General features: G+C 39.0%; 1 protein-coding gene across 5 annotated transcripts; it reads right to left on the bottom strand.

Moving 5' to 3' along the window:
* Positions 1-246: 246 nt before the first annotated feature.
* Positions 247-16,998, bottom strand: LOC131256586 (cycloartenol synthase 2-like). Of its 5 annotated transcripts, none has more exons than XM_058257489.1 (20): positions 16,892-16,989; positions 14,244-14,446; positions 12,585-12,770; positions 11,786-11,875; positions 11,165-11,362; positions 8,793-8,877; positions 8,450-8,616; positions 8,088-8,276; positions 7,312-7,425; positions 7,065-7,187; positions 6,673-6,795; positions 6,135-6,233; positions 5,764-5,820; positions 4,208-4,254; positions 3,973-4,109; positions 3,289-3,479; positions 1,780-1,860; positions 1,123-1,206; positions 610-705; positions 247-466 (listed from the first exon to the last, which is right to left on the bottom strand). In XM_058257489.1, exons 2-20 carry the CDS (start codon positions 14,436-14,438, stop codon positions 431-433), a joined length of 2,298 nt encoding a protein of 765 aa, XP_058113472.1. In that variant the 5' UTR covers positions 14,439-14,446; positions 16,892-16,989; the 3' UTR covers positions 247-430. The 5 variants fall into 5 exon arrangements, with proteins under 5 accessions (XP_058113472.1, XP_058113471.1, XP_058113474.1 ...); XM_058257488.1 differs by having other exon boundaries at positions 248-466; positions 14,244-14,440; positions 16,892-16,998; XM_058257491.1 differs by having other exon boundaries at positions 374-466; positions 3,289-3,466; positions 3,966-4,109; positions 14,244-14,440; positions 16,892-16,998.
* Positions 16,999-23,722: the final 6,724 nt, after the last annotated feature.

Raw genomic sequence — 23,722 nt, 5'->3', positions numbered from 1 at the left:
GACCCATATATCACACACATGTGCCCAAACCAACGAAAGGATCGGTACATTATCTTGGCCCTGTTGATTTGGACGGTTGTGATGATGTGATCACACCAGCTGGGCATCAATGGCTTGATATGTTCTTCCGAAGCTGAACATCATAGCAAGAGAACTGATCACCTGTAGCCGACTGCATGACACCTCAGCGTGCAGTACCATCTATTTTTTTTTTTTTCTCACACAAAAGTGCCACTGGCTTAGGACGTCCAAGCCATGCAAATGGTGAGACCCACCATGATGAAAATCATCCGGTCCAAAAATCAGGATGGTCCACTTTTGGCGCTTCATGTGTTTTTGCAATGATGAGACCATGTACATGTACTAACATATACATACACGGAATTTTGCACTGAGAGAGAAGTCTTGTAGCCGACTTAGCAATATGTATTTATACATACGTATGCGTATTCGAGTGGATCCACAACTACATGTACAAGACATATCCAGACTTACATAACATGAAAAGAACGAGCGAGTCTCGTAATTGTAATTCTATTCAAATGAAGTGAACATTGAGCAACACAAGATGCTTTGTTAACATCGGGTATTTTTAGTGGCTGATAAGACCTGACGATGGTATTCTCCAAGAGCCCATATTGGAAAGATGTTTCTATATGCAGAATAGCTGATCATACAATTACTGTTGAAGACTCCCATTATTTCCTGCAATAGATCATTGAGAAATAAATAAGTATTTGATTTAATGAAATATCATGATATTTGGTGCAGCCAAACACACCCTCAATAAATTTTCTTGTCAATGTATGTTCTACATGGATTGTTGGGACTTGAGATGATCTACTGGGAAGTTGAGGTTTTTGAAAATATTATGAAGTGTTTGGATGCACAAGCGAATAAAATTGTGAAAATTCAGATTAATAAAGAGGAAACAGAAGTAGCCCACAGATTGCGACCATGTTGCTTTTGAGTTTGACTTGTCATTAAAATCCGAAATCTCAAGATGAGAGAAAATACAATTTCGGAAGTTTGGCCATATTAGACTTGTAATTGGAATTCACTTGGAGAGTGCATTCAAATGCAGGCTTAGAACATACTTAAAATAGATATGAAGGCAATTACCTGCTGAGGAAAATCACCATTTTCCATTTGGGAATTGATCAGTAGCCTCGCTGCTCGATGCAAAGGAATTGGATCTCTCTCAACCTAGATCCAAAAAAAAAAAAGTGCTGACCTTGTGGAACATAAATTCAAATAAACTAACTCTATGGTGGTAGTGAGATGCACTGTGAATATATATATATATATATATATATATATATTTCTATTTGTAGTTTTTGTACCATTTCAAACTCTTAGGATATACCAAGGGTCCGTTTGTAACGAGGACCCGGATTGGTTTCAGCTCGTATTTTGGACCATTCGGGCTCAGCCTATTGCATGGTCCATGCTTTGATTTCTCATATACTCTCATTTTATATAGTTAGATTAGTGTTACTAAACTATGATGGTTTATGGATTCAATTCTCATGATTCTAGTGAAATCTAATAGAATAAAATGCATAAACTAGTATGAGCAACAATCCATGTCAGATGAATTGGCCAAGATGGGACATAGGTGTGGTATTGAAATTTCAAGAAGAGTTGAATTCAGAAATTGACTGGTTCTGAAGAATGATGAAATATGTCACCTTTTCTCTTCAAACCGACGTCCGTCCTATAATTTCAGTTTATGTAAGTGCTCATGTGAATAAATAGAGGATTAGTTAATTCTCAAACCTGCCCGGCAGCAATAAGAGCCAGCATAGCCCATCCAGTATTTACCAAATGTGACTTGTTCCCTTCAAGATTCGTATATACCTGTTTCAACATTTGTAATAGAATTAGAATTTATCACCGATGGTGCCTTTGGATGCTTTAATGAATTGAATTTATTGTGATTCTAGTCTCTATGTTTAGTAATGCAGAAATGAATAAGTTGTCATATCCTCCTCCAAATTGTAAGTATGTTAGTTTCGAATGTGTTTGGAAGTCACATGATTGCAATATGAGGGCACTTGCTGTCATGAACACTAAGAAACATTGCACATTTTTTTGTCATTGAACTCATTTGTAATTCAATTCACTTGTGCATCCAAACACAGCCCAACACACTGTAATTGGATGTTTATCCTTGAACCAGTGGCCTGAATTTCATTAAACCCCAAAAGATAAATTCATAGGGACTGAATTTTGTGCTTCAGCCCCTATCATCCTTCTCCACCCCTTTTCTATAAGGGGTGCGCTCCGGTGGTACTGGGAAGAAGTGGGGCCCATGTGATATATTCATGTCATCCAATCACTCCATCATATGGGTTGCCTTATGCTACAACCATGGCCAAAACTTAGCCCAAACTGAAACTCAGGAGGGCCACAGAACATGGGACAAGTTTAGAGGGGACACCCACCCTTGATTTTCGTGGGGGCCACCTTGTTTTGTATATCAAATCCAGGCCATCCAGATCCTTCCATCTGCCCTCAAGGAATGCTTAGGAAAAAAGAAGTTTGTAATAAAACTCAGGTGGGCATCCCCTCTCGCCCTGTCCCTTGTGCTGTGGCTCACCAGAATTTTGGATCGAGCTGATTTTCAAGCCGTGTGTGTAACCTGAGGGAACACATCTGTTAGACAGCACACCATGTGGGCACCATATCTGACAAGTACCACTACCTCTTTATGTAATTACTTCTATTACAGTGTCCTGTGAATGAATGATCCAGGTTTTGATCTCTAGTTGTCTTACCTCATAAAACCTTACCAGACTTGGAAGTATCCAAACCACCCCAAAAAAATTTTTAAAAAATAAAATAAAAAAATCTACTGTTTCCATTAAGAAAAGATATAACATTTGAAATGTCTCCTTCAAACACAAGGCTATGATGACGATTGAACTAAAAATATACTAATAATACATTTTTCAGTATCATCCCATAGATATATGGATCTATCAGCTTGTTGATTTTTCTAAGGCCCATGTGCCAAATTCCTCATGTCCATGTTTGATGAGACTGCATGTCAGTAGCCAAGTCGCACAAGGAGTAGGAAATGCTTAAGAACACAATCTTCTCCATTTTATTCATAAGATGATAACACCGTTCAATTTTGTCAATGATCTGGTTTTAGAATCAAGGAAGAAAAAATATGTGTCCCATGTTCACAAAATTCATTCGATTATTAAGGAGAAAATAAAGAATCTATATCAATAAACGAATTCTTCAATCAAGTAAAAGTTACAAACTTTAGGCACTTACCTTATTTTGACATGAAAGGTAGCTCTCTCCCCAACCTCCAGAAGCTAGCTGTTTTGACAATAGGAAGTTACAAGCTTTCCGAATTCTACCACTATTCTGGTAGGTTCTTCCACCAGCCAGCAACCCCATCACTCCAAACCACGTGCCGTAGGTGTAGCATACTCCCCATTTGCCATACCTATGCAATGATGCTGATCATGTATGTGTTTTATCTGAGTACAGTTTTCACCATAAAAGTAAACAAGATTTTACTCTCTCCTTACAAATAGTATCTCATTTAAGTAAAAGTACACCAAAGTTCATTGCGGCCATATGTCCCATCATGACTCATGTGGAACATCTGTTCTGTTTGTAAGGTGGGCCAATTGATTTAGATGTCCTGGCAAAAAATTCTGATGGATCAACTTATCATAGAAATGGATGACTAATATAAGGCCGATCAAGTTTTTAGCTGTCCATTTATTTCATAATTGTTCCCTACCCAATAAGCAGATCGGCCAAATGGCCTCGGCATCTATGCTATGGGGCCCATTGATGGGTGTCTTGGATCTCACACATGCATGCCATGTTCGCACATGTGGTATTTTGTATATACATGCTTAACACTAGCAAGCTCTCTTCATATCAACTTAAATTTTTTTCTTCAGATTCTTAATGAAATAGAAGAAAACGCATACCACGAACCATCGGTTTGTTGTACTTTTTCAATGTAATCGACTGCTTTTGCAATGCAAGCTTCTATTTCTTTCTTCCGGTGTCCAGGATATAATTTCATAAATGATGTCAAACCTTGTATTACTGCTGAAGTGCATTCCACATGCCTACAATGCTATACTAGTTAGTACTAAATCAAAACTGTCTGAGAGTATTTAACATGAGTTTCGTTCCTAAGGAGAACACAAAGGTTATGAAATCTTACGGGTAATCGATAACGATATCCTCAAAAAGTTCAGAAGGATTGATCAACTGGAAAAGCATGAAAACCCAAATTTTTTATAATTATAAATGATCAAGTACACAAGAAGTTCCTTAAAAGGAACGGTACACTCTTAAAGCACACATGGAAATTAAGTAGGTACAATTTATAAAATTGCATTCTTAATATAACAAGGATGCTTTCTGATTTATTATAGAATTTACTAATGTTTTATTGTTTGTACAAGAGGTATAGTTGGGCAATCGTAGGCAATGTGAGCATGTTTAAATTTTAGAAAACTAAGGTCATATGTTTGGATTGGATGAAAATAGAAAAAGAGAAAGTAGAACATAGTTAATGATATAAACAAGTGTAAAGTTGACATAAGCATGGAGGAAAAGAAATAGCTTACACTTGTTTGTTTTACTAGAGAAACTGTGAAAGGAAGTGTGTTTCTTTTCTATTTTCTAGTGTTTGGGTTGCAATTTTTAAAGTGAAACCTCTTTTCCCTCCAAATTCGAGAGAAACATCTTTTCCTGCAAATTGACTTTTGGAAAAATAATGTTTTTCCTTAGTGAGGCAATGAAATCAATTCCTTCTCTTTTTTGTGTTTCTCAAATCTTGGTGAGATCCTTCTACGGGTCCTTAGCGTCTCTTCTGTTCCCTAAGAGATGCTGCCATACGGGTGCAGTCTGGTTCTACGGAGTCCCTCCTAAAGTCGGTGCCTTTGTTTGGCTTGTGGAAAGGAATCGGGTACTCATGATACAATTTGCACAAAAGAGGCATGATTTTGTCCAACGTCTGCATGCTTTGCCTCCAAGCTGCAGAGCCTGTGGATCACCTCTTCCTCCATTGCCCTTTTTCCTCGGATATCTGGTGGAAAGCCCTCGCCCTTGCTGGCGTTTCTTGGGTCATGCCTAAGTCTATTGATGCCCTTCTCTGCCAGTGGCGTGTTGACCCTGGAGGGATCTGTCGGGAGGAAAAAATGGATGTCCTTGCTCATGGTCATCTTGTGGACAGTGGTTAGAAAGAAATAACTGCTACTTCACAATAGGAAGGTTTCTTCAGCAGGGGTGTTCTGTAGGGTGTTGATTCTATTAAAAGATTGGGCTCCTTAGCCTCCTTTGGGTTTTTGGGTCCTTGGGATTCAGTTTCTGGCCTTTGGGTTTCCTTCAGTCATGGGACTGATTGTTGAACCCTTCTTTTCTTTTTCTTTTTTCCTCTTTCCTTTTATTTTCCCTGAGTTTTGTTTTGGTTGTTATTTTTGTTTTTTTTTTGGGTCTTGCTTAATAATATTATTCACCTTTCATAAAAAAAAAAGTTTCTCAAACAAAGAAAATGTCACATCAAAAGGAAACTTTTTGGTTTCCTTAATTTTCTTTCGTTTGCCTCAATCCAAAAGGAAAATGGACGCAATAGAAGATAGATCCTAAAAACTGGAGTAAAGGTTTTATTGTAAGGAACATTTACAATATAGAGCTAGATTAGGAATATTAATTACTTGGGTTGGAAGTGATATTTCTGAATCAAACAAAGCCTTTTCTATTCCACAATATTACCTCCATCCATTGGTAAGATCTTGTCAGCTCATATGATGCAAAACCGCCATTGCTATTCTGTAGGGATAAAAGAAGGAGCATATTAGACTGCCTCTATGATGTGCCATTGGAACCAAGGAATTTGTACGAATGTGCTGCAAGAAATGAACTACGTGAGTGAAATGTATGTCTACAATGTATTTAATGTCTGGATGGGAACTGTTGGAGATTCTACATCGATCTAACCATTCAGTGTCGGCAATCTAGGAAATGCCATAACTTTGGGACTGATCAAGCTTCTTTTACTTAACACAAACACCCAAAACAGTAATGCATTTACGTACTACTTTTGTAAGATTTAAGTACTTTGGTCTAATGTGGATTCTAGTTACCTGTAATGAAAGAAGGACATTTACAGCGTCATACAACTGCTCTGCGGTTATTGGTTCTCCGACTGTTTCTGGAGGGATTTTTGACAGTAAGATAGCAACCTGCAAAAGAGTATGGAATGTAGTTGAATTGTTAAGGAACTGAGTTCAGATTGTTAAATAGAGGAATGGTAATTGCACAGATCTTGCTACACATTCTCAATACACATCATTTGGACTAGTTGTCCAGTGGGACCCAAATGGTTGGGACATGGCCTGAACAAAGGGGTTGGTTTTAAAGAAATCACGACTGCTCGATCAGAATATAGTGCAGAAATAGGCAGTGTTCATTTTCCCCCTCGAATTGAGCAATTGGGATTATCTAATTATCCTGATTCTGGGAAACCATCCCATCCATCCTTGGGCCCGCCAAATGACCGCTCCAAATGTTTCACACGTCTTCCAAATGTGACCATGAGAACCCACATGCATTAAGTATGTTATAAGCCATGTACAATTTTTGTTTCTCTATCAAATGAGTTTTAAGTGGGTAAATTGTAACCTTTAATCCTTCTGCTGTGCAATCTGATACTTGCCATCCTTGATCTACTGTTGAGAAGGGCCATGCTCCTTTAGATATGTGACGATGCCAGGAACTAAAGTCACCAGAACAGTTCACCCGAATCTTCAAAACAATGTGGAATGATAAAGATTAAGATGGCAACTGATTAGAATAACCTGAGAAACTATTGTTAGAAACTGAATGGCTTTTAAACCATGTGGGCCCATTTCAACATCATTTCATATCATTGGTATGCTGGTTTTTCCATGTTATGTAGCCGTTAAGATGACAGAGTGGAATGGCTGAACAGGATTCGTGTAGTTGACCCCAATTAGTTAGGATAAGGCTAAGTGATGATGATAATGATGTAGCTGTTAAAAATGTGACGATACCTGTGATTTTTTTATGAAGTCGTGAGCTTTTTTAAGAGTCGAACCATATTCTTTGACAAGATCACTTGAGATAATTGCTTGAATGGCAAAGGCAGTGTCCCATAACTGACTTCCATTGGTTCCCTGCGGTAATTATTTTGAGTAGTTAGTTATATTGAGAAATGGAAATCGAAAATGTTCTAAAATGCCGACAAATGACGAATCTGCTTTAAACATAAGTAATAATGCATGGAGATGATTTCAAAACCTGCATTTTCATGCCATCCTCAGCAACCCACAGATAGTCGTAGATTTGTGGAATATGCAACTTGAATGCCTCTGAACTTGGATCATCCACCCAACAACAAACCATATTCAACACCTATGTAGTTCATGATATTAGAAATTTAATTTTTCTTTCTTTATTTTGAAATTGCATACATAATCTTTTTGTTAATCTGGCATCACCCATCCCATCACACCCAGCTACAGCCGACCCACCTTGTGTTCAGTCGTCATGGACTTTTTAACCATTCATTCTCTTCAAACATGCCCCACCCACCTGATGATTAGACAGTCTGAATCTTGGCTCACTGTCATGGACTGGGCAATCCCAAGAGGCTATTTTAGGGACTTAGCTAATTTTGGCACTTCTTGCATACTAGAGGCTATGAACATAGTATGTACAGTTGTATTGAGAATTCTAGAGAATGGTTGAAGCATGTAAAGTCGAGATCTCTAGAAAAATTTATAGTTCTATAGTTGGGTTTTGTATAGATGGTTCTGTAGATTATCTAGAAGGTTCGTAATGTATTCTGATGATTGAATGATCACCACATGGCTTCATCCTACTCATCTGATAGAGTAGCTAGAAAGTTACCAACCCTATATACTTGGGGAAATACTCAAATCACGACATCGCAGCATTGAAATAACGGGTCCCAACTGATGCACGATGTTGATGTGGGCCCATGTGGTCACATGTAGGTGGGTGTGTAAAGATAGGAGTGTAGGATTAACAAACCTTATACATTGTATAAATACCTTACTAACAGGGCCTATGCTAATGTACCAACTATTCTCATCTTGGTAGTGTATATGTTGCATTGTGACACTTAGAGCTTTCTCTCTCAGCTTGGAGAAGGGCCATTTTCTAAGAAGAGGTTCTCCAATCTTGTGAAGACCTTCCCATAGGATATCTTGTATTAGGGGATGTGGGTAATAGAGATCTTCCTGCAACACCACCGCTCATTTTAGCATATTGCCTCATTTCATACATACATACATACATACATACATACATACATACATACATATATATATATATATATATGTATGTATGTATGTATGTATGTATGTATGTATGTATGTATGTATGCATATGTCATAGTTGCATGCATGCAGACCTTTGCGCATGAATTGCGTGCTTTGTTCCAATCTATCTGATCGTATGGGACGGTGTAGAGCTCCGATCTTAGCGACAAAACCATTTCTGTTATTGGACCCACAAATCTCTTCCCGTATAAATACGACATCGGCAGGTAAACCATACGACAGTGGCACCACATCCGTCCTGTATAGACTATAAATTTCAGGAAATGCATTCCATATAGAATTTAGAGAAACTACATTCATAGATATGAAATGTACTTACTTATACATATGCATGGTTACAAAAATACATGTATGCATACATTACATACATATGTATATGTATATACACCAAAGAATTAAAGGCTTTGAAAAGACCTGGATGAATAGGAAGGGATTCAGGAAGAAGCCATAGTTCTGGTGGCATGGGATTATTGCCTGACCATTCATATACACCAAGTATCTGCAAATAACATCACATAAATCCATAGTTTTAAACCATGGATAAATCTCCTTAAACAATACATAGTCATTTGATTTGTATTTAAGGGACCAGGGTGGGCCCATATTTCACTTATTGGCCCTTCTTAATTGATACACACATCATAGAGCATTGGTTATTCCCCACCATCCATTAGGTGTGGGCGGGAATCCCTGTGCACACTCGGGTTTTCGCTTTTGATGGCCCACCAATTTTCATGTGATTTGAGATTCTCATCCACAACTAATGGATGTGGGAGATGTTTGGTACAATATATCATGTATGACCGGTACACACACATGAAGTAGATGCTCGGGCCCCACCCCATCGAACGATGATCGGTGAATGGGCCAGGTGGGCCCTCTGCCCACAGTAATAGTCCCACAACTACCCCTCTATATGGGCTCTTTATGGGTGCTTGACCAATCATTGCTTAACCGGGTGGGGTCCATATCTAGTATAAAATAGGTTTCATTGGAGAAAAGTTCTATATAAGTTATATTGCTCCTAGTTGCATTGGGATACTCAGACAATCAAATCCATTGATTTATACTCTTTTTTAGGTTCAACATTCATTTCATGGGGTAACATGAAAACATCTCATTGATCCCACAGTCTTGACCATCTGATCAGTAGCTTCTAATATTGAAGGTCAGGATCGTTTACACAAATAGGTAAAATAAACCATTTGATCATGAATCGTTTACTATTTTAGGGCTTGCTGATCATAGGATTAATGTGATTTATTTATTTATTTATTTTTGTGTGGTAGCCCATGAAATGGGTTTTCAATGTAGTATAAGTGGTGGATGTCTTTATGTATGGCTTGGATTGAAAGAAATAGGAAGAATTGAACTAGGGTAAAAACAATTTAAACAAGCATCATAGCTTCTAACGGACATAACTTTGTGACTAGTTATTTATTTTGAAGTTTATAATATACCATTGGAAAGCTATTGATGAGCATTATATGTTGGAATGACTTTATGGGCAGTCCGGATTGAAAGAAATCCGGCGAGAAGACTCAAACAAGGCAAAAATAGCTTAAATGTGCATTATAGCTATTGACAATTAGAATTCAGTTATCTATTTCACCTGTATAATATACTATCGAAAAGCTATCAACAAAGTCTACATCCTAGCCAACAACATAAGGTTTCCTGGCTTCAAAAGGGCTTTAAAAAATCAATAATTTTGGTCAAATTAAGATTTTAAATTAAAAAAAAAAATTTGGGTCTCTACTCGCTTATGGTAGACTCGTAAGAGTTTCAACACTAAGGTCCTGAGTTTGAGTACCTAGTGCAGTGTGTATGGTTATAAGGGTGTGTGTTGAAAAAAGGTTTTAAATTAGATTTTAGAATGTTTCATTTTTATTTTCATTTTTATTTTATTTTTTCTAATTTTATGGCTTTAAGAGTCTAGCGGTGGTCAAAAGTCTTTGCTTTAGTCATCTAAATTTATTTATGAGTGTTATAGCCTTGTGGGTAAAATGAGGCTAAAACAAATGTATGAGACAAATGAGCCGAGATTTTATTATATATAAAGATAAAATTACCCTCCGAGATCTTTGCCGAGGATCATGTCCAAAGAGGATATTTTTGGAGTTAGAGTCCGACTCCAATACGGGCCCTCAAATCAACTTAGATACGCGCTTATAAATATACCCGTTGCTATGAGTAAAGACACAACAAATATCCCGATTCTACCATGCCTACTGTGAGTCAATAAGCCTGATTTAGGCATCCGAGGGTCCCCAGCCTTAACCGGCACCCTTAGCGCATTCTCCTGTTTTCCATTAATTGCAGGATCGATCAGATTTCCACATCAACAATGATTTTTGATATTTTACTATTTTTAATATTTTTTACTATTTCGTATAGTTATCTTATTTCAAGTCAAATTATGGTGAAGGGTTTGTTTTTCTTATACACATGAGATATTAGGCAATACACTTTCTATTAATATCAATTTTATTTTTTATATTCTATAGGTTTCTCTTTCCTTGTAGATTCAATGGGCTATTTTTGAGAAGAAGAAGGTGATCTCTTCTCTTTGACCAACGTACCCGATACACCCGATACCTAAGTTTGGAGTTGATGGATGGTTCAGATCCATCGATTGGATTGTCTAAATGACCCAATGCAATTAGGAATCTTTTAAAAAATAATAATAATAATAATAAATTCTAATAATATTTGTGGCCCTCTTGCTTAAATTTCATATTTCCTTGATGATTTGTTATATAAAATGCATTTAAAGCTGTTTTTACCGAAAGCCACATTTTTCCCCAAGATGGTATTGAAGTGGCCCCACCGCGATCCAGGACCCACTTTCGAGCTTTCATCATAGCCCCATCTTCACCACCATCACCATCTTCACCAAGCAATCTCAGTGCAACGTAGAAAAGTGCTGTACAGAACATGATGCTGTGGCCCTCTATGTGCAAGCCCCACCCACCATCTGCATTCTGATTAATACAAATACAGATTCTCTCAATCTTCTAATGACTTGGGAGGGCTGTGATAAGATACAATCCCTTCCTCTTTCATGTGGGGCCCACCTTTGTGTGGTTAATATGAGCTGTTGATTTGATGGACCCTATCATGTGATGAGCCATGGATTAATATCTCGTCTATCAGATGATGCTAGGAATCCAATGAAAAATGTACACTGACAATTACAACCAATAATCTGCATCTGAAGTGGGCCCAAATGAACTTGGGTCTGTAGAACACCATCAGGCCCACTAAACCAATGGCTCAGATTAGCCCACTTTAGACAGGTTATTGAGTAACCATCAAACATCGTATATTTTCTCAACTTGGGTAACTTAGCCAGTGGCTGAAAAATACCGATTTAAATGTGGGCCCCACAATAATAGTATACATGCCTGATGGTTGTACATGTACCGTCGGATCTCTCGTTGATACTCGGCCGGTAAAACACTATTCAGTACTCCTACAATATGCAAACCAATCACCTGTGAAATTACATGCACAAGAAAATTTCTAAGTAGTGTGTAATCTCTGCCATCTAAATGCATAAATGAAACTTCTTGAATCTGATCCAACGGCTCATATGCTGAACTTGATCGTCCAATTAATGGACCATCTCTTGCATTCTGATTCCAACTCCATAACTATCAGATCCATCATCCATTTTTGAATGGTCAAGAGAAGTTTAGATCCAGGCACCAGGGTCCAAACAAGTCCATTCACTCAAGTCGGGTCCGCTAGCGGTTCAACCAACCCGGTCTGCTTTTGAGCCCTGGTAGGTTGAGGGCCAAGCTAAATGGGTAGTGGGTCGGGCTTAGATTATTAAATGTGAGCCGTTGAAGTAAAGGGATTGGGCTTGGGTTAAACACTACCCAATCAAACGGCCCATATTGTTTTTCAATGGGCTGGGACGGATGACCCGACTTATAAATAGTCTAGGAATGGTCCTAGATTGTTTTATTTATTTATTTTTATTTTTTTAGCGAGGCCTGGCTTGATCAAGGGTTCATACTCATTTACGACTCATATGAGTCGGGTTCGGGCTTGAACTTCAGGTGGGCCAGGGCCAGATCAACGACTCTGATCGATTATTGGTGATCAACTCATCAAATATTGTGGTAGTGGCCCAGCTAAGTTGGAAAAAATAAGAAATCCAGCTTGGAATTTTTCTTGATTGGATGAGAAAGTGCTTACCAGGCCAGGTAGAAGAAACAATGCACCGCCGTAGTCATTGGGCCAATGGCCATCATGAGCTTGGATGGTCGAATAGAACCCGATGGCCCGCCTTAAGGTTCTGATCACTGCTTCCTCTGTGATATCTTCTTTCTCTTCTAATCTCACTGGGGGTAGCTTCACATCATATGGCTTCTCTCTTGCAAACTACAAAAGGAATGAACCCACATGGGCCCACAATCACTTGAAGCCAGTTTATGGTGTAAGAGAACCTAATAACCTTCCCATCTTGATGGTTTGGTGGGGCCATCACATGTAGGGACCACCAAGTTCTAGTTTGTGGGCTACACAATCCAGTGGGCCTTTAGTGTAGGTGTCCCATAGCCCATATACATGAAGGGAAATATTCCAATGCTCTCAGAGCACCATAAGTTGTAGTGCTCCTAGTTGGATCGGCACCCTTAGACAGTCCAATTCATTGATCTATACCGTTCAATAGGTCCAGTTTACATTTCATGGGATTACATGCCAACATCACACTGATTCTACAATATTGACCATTTGATCACTGGTGTTTAAAAGCAACGGTTAAGATTGATTAAACAAAAATAGGTCCAATGATAAATCTGATCCATATATTTGATAGGGTCTATCATTGATTGCTTGTGATTCTAAAGAATCACTTTCGGTAGGCAATTGCAACCGTCGCATCCATGGATTGGAAAAAGGATGGATGTAGAAATAAGGTCAGATCAAGGAGAGCACTGGAACATTGCTCATAAATGAAAATTACTCCATTTAATTATTTTCATGAGAAGGTCTCCTTGTCCAACAGGTTGGACCACAGCTTACGGTCCACCTAGTGGATAACATCCAACCTTTCATGTGCATGCAACATCCAACCCGTCCAATAAATTGGGCCGAAGGATTTCATGCAAAAATCAGCCCCATCCACTCATTAAGTAGACCAAACTTTTATTTTTCTATTTATCAATGGATAAACATTTTGTTTTATAGTGTGGCCCACCTGATGAGTAGATGTTACTGATTTTATAACTGGTGGGTCTGATGATTTTCGCACCAAGAGTCATAGTTTCAAGAGTCGAACGAGTTTGATGCGACTCATCCAAGTCAACTTGAACTCAGTGTTTCATACTGCGTTTTACCCCAACTTCAGCCCGACTCGCTGAGTGGCGACTCACCCCGGGACCAAGTTGCCGAGTGCTTTTTTTAACAGGTATTCAAAGTTTCGGAATTTTGCTGCTAGAATTTTTTTTGAAAATTTCAAACAAAAAAGTGTGGTGTGTACTTTTCCTACATTGAAAATGAATAGAAAAAAATTATGATTTATATGAGGATGTTTATGTACTATTCTTGCTTGGAGCTTTAGAGATTGTGACGCTTGGATTGCATGTTAGAACACACGCATAAGTGCACTCAATGTGCATATCTATGTGAGGTCCACTCTGATACACATGATTATCCGCATTGCCCATTCATTTTAAGGTATTAGCCTAAAAATGAGGAAGATCCAACAGGCATGTAGACCACACTAAATAGTAAGCTTAAATTGTATTAAATGCACAACTCAAAACTATTTTACTGAAACTAGAAAGTAAGCATGAAAATATAAATCAAGGTAGGAGTACTCATACTAAAAGTATAGAATTAAAATAAAACCTGCATTCGCATTAGTAGATCAGAGCTGTGCTTCATTTCAAACCGATTCCTGCGATAATCTTCACGAGCATTTTCAACCGCAATCCTCTCTTCAGGGGTCCCAAGATGCGGATCAAACTCCCAAATTTGTCTTCCAAGGTAATTATTTATGCTTTTAAGCCATGGACCGCCTTCAGCAATCTTAAGCTTCCACATTTCTGCAGCTTAATTTAATTATATGAATTAGATGGGACCCACCATCATATTGATTTTGAGTGTAGCCATGAAAAATAGGCCGATTACTTAGGTGGACCGCCATGTCTATATGTACAGACATCATTTAAGGCTCTTTTTGGTTTTTTGGTAAAGGGTGTGATTTGCCACTGTCCATTCATTTTGAAAGCTCATTTTAAGGCGTGATATAAAAATGAAGCAGATGGAAAACTAAGGTGGATTACACTGCAAGAAACAAACGATGGTGATTTATCATCAAAAGCCTCTTGTGGGCCATAAAAGTTTTGGATTATGATGATATTTGTAGTCTTTATAACGTAAACAACAAGTTAGATGACAAATAAACATTCCAATGGCACCCAACAAGTTTTTAATGGTGGGTTTTTAATCACAATGGTTTCTTGTGGTGTGTTCCACCTGAGATTTGGATCTGTTTTATTTTTTCAATCTTACTGTAAAATGAACCTTCAAAAGGGATGAATGGTGTGGATGTAAGAAAAATACATCATTTCAAGCCCCACAGTCATGGATCCACCAAAGTCGCAGCCGAAGCTCCCATAGGCTCTACTGCAGCATGAGTGAGAAATCTACTCTCATTTTTGAAAGCGAGTAATATGATGGTATTTTAAAAATAATGCATATTTAAAACTCAAATAAACCACGACACAAGAAATAAATAAAACTAAACAACACAAAAAATGCATTGCGAGTTTACTACTACTGATGTGGGTGTGACGGGATTTGATTGGACCACAATTACTCTTAAAAGTGAGCTATACAAAGCATGTTTGAAAGTTGTTATTCCAAGTATGTACTCCACTTGGTGGTAAGGTATGCTGCTTATAAACGTTTTACTAAATGTAAGCGTTACCGGGGTCTGAGAAGTTCTAGAGACGTAGGCTCTAAGAAGGTTTCCTGTCGTGTGGGCCACCTGACTTTTGAATCTATCTCATTTTTTAATTTATAAAAAATTGTTAGCTTTCAAAACTGATAGACGGAGTGTAATGCTAACATTGTGATGGGACCACATAGCTTCCGCTCACATAAACTTCATGTTGGCAGGGCGGCACACGTAATTTTCCCGGTTATCTTTTCCCCCGCTTTCCATTGGGGTTTTGTCGCTTCTGTTAGCTTGTTTCTCTTCGGAAGTTTGCTCGGATACAACGTGTGACGTATTCTAAAACAATACATGGGGACTACATCGGTTGGATCTGGATGTGTGATTGTGATCCAAGCTGTTGATATGCTGAAGGTGGCTGTCTTATAAATCTTCAAGGTTTATTCCAGCAAGCAATGGTGAAGACGATAGCATACAGTCATCAGAAAAATTAAATAACAAAATTGTATAGATGTTTTAATTGGAGAGTTCCTTTATTAGATATGATCCGTGTGATTTTTGGTCAATTTGGACGGTTTAGATCACTGAAAAAGACCCTAGATACAACGGATATTGTTTCTGACGTACCGTACTACAGTAAGTCGGAATGTATGGGAGCAAACCTATTTGCATCGTATTGCTTTGTGGGCTTCCACTTCTTGGGTCGGTACTTCACGGGCCGGGCCTGGAGTAGACTTAGACCCGAACCAAGCGATGAGCTCGGGCCTTCCGGGCTGAGCTATTCAAAAAGTTGATTTTGCTGGGCCCAGGCCTGCAGATCTGCATTTTCTACTCCCAATTCACGGACAGGATGAACTATGACTAAGGGGCTTGAGAATCGTGCGAAGGCCATGCCCCAAAGGTTTGTGATTCAAGGGCCTTTTATTTGAGGAGGGGAGATACAGATCACACGTGTCAAAGATCCAGGCCGTTCATCAGGTAAAGTATAGGTAGAGTATGGCGTAAACATGGCATGTGCAAAAATTAATGCTTGTGAAAATGAATGGTTAGTAAAAATTCTTTAGTCTAAATTCAATGTGAGTAGACAACTATTCATCTTTTTGATACATGGCATGTTTGAAGTACGCAGTACTTGATGAATGGCTTGGATCTCTTACACGTGTGATATGTACGTACATAAATTTGTGACACGTATTCTTCCCCCCCAAATGATGGAACTAGACACTGCTCAATTGAGCTTTTGTCCAGCCCCACTAACTGCACACATGGAGCCATGTTCTAGGATCGAAGCCGTTCATTTAGTGGGCCACATGGTAGATAGGAGATGATCACAAACCCTGTCAAGTACGACCATTGGTTTCAACTTTGAGTGTACATTTTCATCTGATGGATAAAACCATCTGTTGTAGAAGATATCTGGTGGATCGACGGATTTCGTCACAAATTGGTGGGGCCCAACATGTTTCAACGGTGGATCGAACTCTTGAATGAACATCATATAATATATCTCATGGTGCAACAAAATCATGCATCACAAACCATATAATCTCTCACAAGAAGCGAAAAAAAAGAAATAAGGATGAGATGTTTGATTCACCTTTGTTTTTCGATGTCTTTGTTCGTAGCCAAAGCAATGGAATCTCTCTCTCTCACACAGAAATCTCTCCTTCTCCCTCTCTCTCAGAAATCTCTCCCACTCCCTCTCTCTGAAATAAATGGTTTTCGCCGGCAGGATAAAATAAATGGTTTTCGCCAAAAGTTGGTGGGGCCCTGGCCTGACCTGACACAACCTAAGTCGGTCCAAATTAATAAAATCCATGTTTCCCACTTGAATTTCCTAATCTATCCATTGATCAATTGGGCCACACATGCGCAAAGAACTAAAACCAACGGTCTATATTCAAGAGGACGTGTTGACTAATCAACTACTGTAATAGTATTTTTGTAGTATATAATACATGTACACATTCACCGTTCATTTGATAAAATGAAGGGATTTTGTCAGGGAATGTTGGGTTTTGGCATGTGGAATCACACAAATATGGATCTAGGATAGCAATTCAAGAGCACTAAACAATCACAAGAAATACAGAGATTTAACGTGGAAAACCTTTGCGGGAAAAAACTACGGCATAAAGCGACAGAAAATTCTACTATAAAAGCACAGAATACAAAGATAGAAAACTTACTCGGCTTGAACAATCTTAAAACCTCACATTTTCTTCATCCCTTGAAACCCTAGAACCCCTTTAGAAATACTTAGACCTCTTAGAATATCTCCTAGTCCTGTATCCATCCATATTTATAGACTTAGAAACAAATGGAAACGAAATAGGAAACAAAAACTGCAGAATTTGTGTTTCCACAAACGAATTTGCATAAACCGTCGATGACATCGAGCAACCTTCGATGTCATCGAAGAAGGACCAAAACTGTCCAGTAACCAGGGCTAAAAATTTCAAAAAAAGTTGATGGCATCGACCGGCTTCGATGTCATCGAACCAGCTTCAATGACATCGAAGTTGGTTCGATTAGAGGTGAGCATCGAGTCGAGTCAAATTAGATTGGGTCTAACTCGACTCGATCCGATCCGGGACCAAGTCCAGCATGGCTGACTCAATCCGATCCGAATCCTTGCTGGCCTGACTCGAACCGAATCTGACTCGGTCTAGAAAACCGAATCTAGTTGGATCAAGTTGAGTCTAGGGAGAGAAAGGAGAGAGGAGAGAAAGAAAGAGATGTGGGAAATCGGGAGAGAAAGAAGGAGAGAAAGGAGGAGAGAAGGAAGGAGAGGAGGGAAATCGGGAGAGAAAGAGGGAGAGAAAAGAGGAGAGATGAGTGGGTGCGACGCCTCCTTCGGGTAGAGAAAGAGGGGTTAGGGTTCGTTCGGATTTCGGATCGGATCGGTCCAGATTGACCATGATCTGAACTCGATCCGATGTACGATCGGATCTGAGTGGTCCTACTCGATCCGCACCGATCCAGGCCTTTGGTTCGATTCGGATCGGGTCGGATTTGCCGGATTAGGTTAGATTCTGCCCAGCTCTAGGTTCGATGTCATCGAACCATGTAAAACCAGATTGAGGTCATCTATTTATAATTACCCATTACAGGGGTAATTACACAAGCTTTCAAAAATCAAACTAGCCCTAAACATTGATGGACGGCGTGGATAAAATCCTTACATCACGGCAGGCACCACAGAGCCTTGCCTGGACGGATTATCATCCTGGGGTAGGACACAATCCGCTTCCCAGCTGTCATTTGTTTTGGCAACGTGGCTCGCCTGACGAGCTAAGGAGATCTTTATGGTGAAGCCCGTCTTTTGCATGGCTTAGATATGTTGGGGAAAGGTGGTGTTGTCTATAGAAGGAGGCGGATTTCCAACAACCGTAGTTGTATGGGGTTTGAGAGCTCCTGTTACCAAGTGTGCATGATGTCCACATTCCTCATGTGTCAACTCATGTTAGTACGTACTGTAAAAAACAAAAAACAAAAACAAAAAAAAAAAAAAAAAATCAATCCAAGACTTAAGTAGGTCATTTTCCATGGGGATCGGCTCCCACCGTTAATACTTTCATGGGGCTTACAATAATGTCACAAATCTATCAAAGTCATGAAATTATGAAAGGGCATGAGCTCAAAAATTAGGCAAATCCAAAACTCAGGTAGGTTACCCAGACCGGGAAAGTGGAGGATGAAAACGACCACCATTGATTCTTTCATAAAACTCACAATGATGCTGATGTGACATTCACTCCATCCATCAAATTGGCCAACTCAAGATAAGGTTGGGAGTCTAAAAACTATGCAGGCCACCTCATAGGAAACAATGCAGGATACAAGTACCCACCTTTGATACCTACATGTGGGCCACCATCATCTCTATGTTCCATCCAATCATTTCATAAGGTGATGCTCACAAAGATGAAGCGAAAAAACAAATATCAGCTTTGTCTAAAACTTTTATTAGCGCCACTAAAGTTTCAATAGTATGTATTTAATCTAACATTTCTTGCGATATGGCTCACCCAAGTTTTAGGTCTGGCTAGCTTTTGAGCTCACGTCCTTACATGAGCTCGTGAAAATGATGGACAAAGTGAATGTCTCAAGGACATTTTAGCATGTGCCTCGCCGAACTTTCACTTATCTAAAGTAATGTTCATCACATGCAATAGGGTAAAGCAATGGTCAAAGAAATGCAAGATTATCTTTTAGCTGATAACGGTAATTTTTGTAAGTGATCTGTCAATTAAGTCATTGTAGATGACTTTTCTTTCATATATTGAAAAGGTAAGCAGTTCTTTGAAAATAATTTAAAAGTATTTGTTTTTCAGTCCATAAATCAAAATATAGGTGGCCATTTTATTCTCTCCTAATGGAGTCTATCTATATAATTTTAAAAATCTTATTACTTAAGATATCAACTATTAATTACCAACCAATCAGATATATGCTCTTAACAAAATCAACCAATGAGATAAACCTAAACAACAAGCTAACTAATGGAGTTTATCTTATAAGGATTATAAATAAGAGATAACTCTAGTTAACATATATCAATCAAACTTAACACTCGTATGTTGAATTTTTGGGTCTAATTGCAGTAGAAAACATAATTCTATAATCCAATTTAACATTCTATTTAGGATCACTGCTTGTAATAATATCAAATTTACATGGTAGAAAACTCAAGGGGTGATGGGGGCCAGAGATCTTACCTTAGGGGGCGTTTGGCGCACGGTATTAGATGGGATTAGGTGGGATGGAATTGCATTTGGTCCCGTGCCAATTCCATGCAATGTTTGGGAAGAATGAAAAAGCTTGGAATTAGATTATATGGAATTGCATTGGATCCCATGCCAATTTCACTCAATGTTAGCAAGTCGTGTAGGTCCCACCATGATGTGTGGGCTATATCCACACCGTCCACCAATTTTTCGAGATCATTTTAGAGCATAGGCCAAAAAATCAGGTAGATCTAAAGCTCAAGTGGACCCCACCATAGAAAGCAGTGGGGATTGAATACCTACTGTTGAAAACTTCTTTGGGGCCACATAAGTTTTGGACCTGCCTCATTTTTAGGCCCATGCCATAAAATGAGGTTACAAAACATATAAACGGTTTGGAAATAACACATATGTGTTATTCTCAATAGTTTCAAATGATGGTGGGTATATCCATTCAATGTACCACCGTATTACAAACATAGCATGGAATTAAGTGATTGAATGGCATGACATGCACTTTTCCACTATGAATTTGTAGATCTTGATCCTCTAAAAGAAGAGGTATCTTCTCAATACATGGCACGTGAAAGGAGTCAAGAGAACCACAATCTATTACTATGATGGAGTTGAAGGAAATGCTTCATGTCTACTAGGTGGACCCCCCCACTTCACAAGTATGAAGGAGAAGAGAATGGATAATGATGGTGAAAAGGAACAGGTAAAACTCTCCATCTTTTCTCTTTCCACGGTAGTTTTGTTGTACCCTGATGTGGGGTCGGGATCATTTGATTCACCTCATACATGCATACAGTGATAATCTATGTTGGTGTTGCCCTGGAAAATTCATGTGTGCCATAATCCTCTGGCAATATGGATGTGATAAGGATCGATCTTAGTTGTTGATCTTAATGACCATGTCTCATCTTGGACATATTTTATATGCCTTATAAAAATATAGTGTTACATTAATCTTATTCTTTATGGGTTGTATGAGGAGTACGCATTGCATCCACTAATCCTTGGAAACTTTAGACTAGACACAATAGTCACTGATCGAGGAGAGTTGTGTTCCATAGATCTCAACATATCCTAATAATTCATGATTGACATGGATACTTAGAATATATCAGTGGACATCATTTTTGAGATGTATGACCAACATGTGTGAGGGGATTGACTCGGGTTAGGATGAAATATCTTCCACCGTTGGGAACTAACTTGGTTTCGGTTATGCTTGACCATTACCCTTTATATGAAAGTGTGAGTGTGCTATGGATATGAGATCCTGGTATGAACCTTTGAATACTTACATTGAATAATCAAGGTTCGAGTCAATAGTCTATGGGCCCATTAACTTGGGTTATAATCATTTGATGACTTGATGGTGCATATTAGTTAATTAATCCTTAGACCTGGGGGTGTACAAAGGTTTTAGAACTTGACTATGCAACTTTGGATCACTTTACAGAGTTTTCTACATGTTGCTGAAAGTAGAGCTGGGCATCAAGTCAAGTCGGACCAAATTAGGGATGGCTCGACTCAATCCGGTCTTGAAATAGGCCTGACCCGAACTTGATCCGACTTGATACTGAGTCCAACATGCTTGATTCGATTCGAGTCTGGTCCGTTCTGGACTGATCTGGACCTTCCGATCCAGTCAGAAGTATCGAGTCGGGTCGAGTTGGCACCGAGTCAGATTGAGAGATGAGGGAGGGAGAGACCGTGAGAGTGGAAAGGAGAGAGAGGAGGAGGAGGAGGAGGAGGAGGGTGATGGTGGTGGGTGGTTGTTGGGCTTGGAAGATGAGGAGGATGAGGGAGGGAGGGAGAGAGAGGAAGATGAGGAGGATGAGAGAGAGAGAGAGAGAGGTCGAGCTTGGTAGATGAGAAGGATGAGGGAGGGAGAGAGAGATTTTGGGATCGGGTCGGGGTAGGGTGCGGCTAGTAAGGTTAGAAATGATAGAAATTAGGTTTATATATATATATATACCCAAACCCGAGTTGAGTCGGGTCTAACTGGATTGAGTTTCGGGTTGAGTAACTAGGTAACTCGGACTCGACTCGGATTGAGTTCGGATTGGGCGAAGCCTACTCAGTTCGGACCAACTCACCCATTCGGTTTGAGTCAAGTCGGATTTGAACAAGTCGGACGAGTGGAGTTACCCGGATCAAGTCGACTCGTGCCCACCTCTAGCTGAAAGTGGGTGATGCCCGATATGTCCATAAGGGTTCATTTATTCTTACATGGGCCAATAAGAAATCCATTATGTTTATCATGAGACTTGTTTAGGCTAATATTTGAATGTATTAAGGCTCATCAAGTGGTTTTTCATGGGCCCAACACTTAAACAATTTCAATCAACTTTAAAAGAGTTTTTCACTATTAAAAATTTGTTTTAACCATTAAAATTATATTGTTTGCCTTTGATGATGATCTGATGGCCCAAATTTAATGAGCTACTTTATGATTAGCATAGGATTTAGCTCACGGGTGGATGGCCTTAGCAATTGAGGGATTATATAGTAAAGTAAAACAATAAAGAGAAAAAAAAAAAAAAAAAAGAGTTGGAAGAGGAGAGATTTCCTAAGGTGTGCCCCATTTTAGTTATCCAAAATGGCAGAACCGTTGAATTTTAGCAATCCATGTTGCATTCCCGTGCAAGATGAGTAAATCTTCCAGTTCACGTTTGCCCTTCAACCGTCCATTTGATGACCACCAGATGGATGGCTAGTATCACCTCTTCCTTGTAAGCAGTCAACCATGATTTGCCAACGGCCCACATGGGTGTTTTGACTCCTTACCAACCAACGGTTGTGATTTTACTCCCTTACCACCATCAATGGTGTAGATTTTAGGTGCTCCATAAGAGCACTTTTTGTTGTTTTAAAATATTTAGTGCCAGTGGTCCACATACCTAAATTGTCGCACACCAAAATGACGTTTTCTCGAATTAATTTCAGACGCATCGCTATAAGATACGCACGGATCTTCAGCATTTGAAAGTGGATTGTGTGTTGACGTGTTAAAGTTCTGTGGGGCCAACCATGATGTATATGTTATATGCACACCGTTCATCCATTTTGTGAGATCATTTTAGGATATGAGCCCAAAAATAAGGCAGATCCAAACTTAAAGTGGACCACGCCACATAAAGCAATGGGAATTTAACACCTACCGTTGAAAACTTCTCAGGGCCACAGAAGTTTTGGATCAAGCTGATATTTGTGTTTGTCTTTCATCCAAGACTGTGTGACTTTATGAATAGGTTGGATGGCAAATAAAAATCACGGTGGGCCCTAAAAATATTTCAAAAGTCCGCATCATAGTCTTCACTTCTTTCTATGGTGTGGTCCACTTGAGATTAGGATCTGCCTCACTTTTTTGAGCTCATGCCTTAAAATGATCTCACAAAATGAATGGACAGTATAGATGTAAAACATACATCATAATGGGCCATGGAACTTTGCCACATGTCGTTGGAGTGGCACACCACGCAATTCACTTCCTTGGGTACCTCCAATTCAATTATTGTTTATTAATGGGTGTTGCCTCAGTTAGGGTATGCGTCTAAAAGAAAATATCTTAAATTGGGATATTCTATCCTTTGGATGGTTTTGACTCTTTTCCATTTGATTAAGGAAGTCTATGTAACCTTTAATTAATCAAAATACTGAAATACTTCAATTATTTTCAGATATCC

The sequence above is a fragment of the Magnolia sinica genome, chromosome 9 (genome assembly GCF_029962835.1).
Source record: "Magnolia sinica isolate HGM2019 chromosome 9, MsV1, whole genome shotgun sequence".
In the NCBI taxonomy this organism is placed as follows: Eukaryota; Viridiplantae; Streptophyta; class Magnoliopsida; order Magnoliales; family Magnoliaceae; genus Magnolia; species Magnolia sinica.
Note: the sequence above shows the minus strand (reverse complement) of the source record. Positions and strands in the feature narration are given on the sequence as shown.

What these genes read in the sequence shown, in the direction of transcription:
- LOC131256586 (XM_058257488.1), bottom strand. Translation starts at nt 14,438, where the DNA reads ATGTGGAAGCTTAAGATTGCTGAAGGCGGTCCATGGCTTAAAAGCATA. An exon ending in TGTTTCTTCTACCTGGCCTG is followed by an intron (nt 11,876 to 12,584) that starts GTAAGCACTTTC and finishes GTAATTTCACAG; the next exon opens with GTGATTGGTTTGCATATTGT. An exon ending in CTCTTATTGCTGCCGGGCAG is followed by an intron (nt 1,207 to 1,779) that starts GTTTGAGAATTA and finishes TTTTGGATCTAG; the next exon opens with GTTGAGAGAGATCCAATTCC.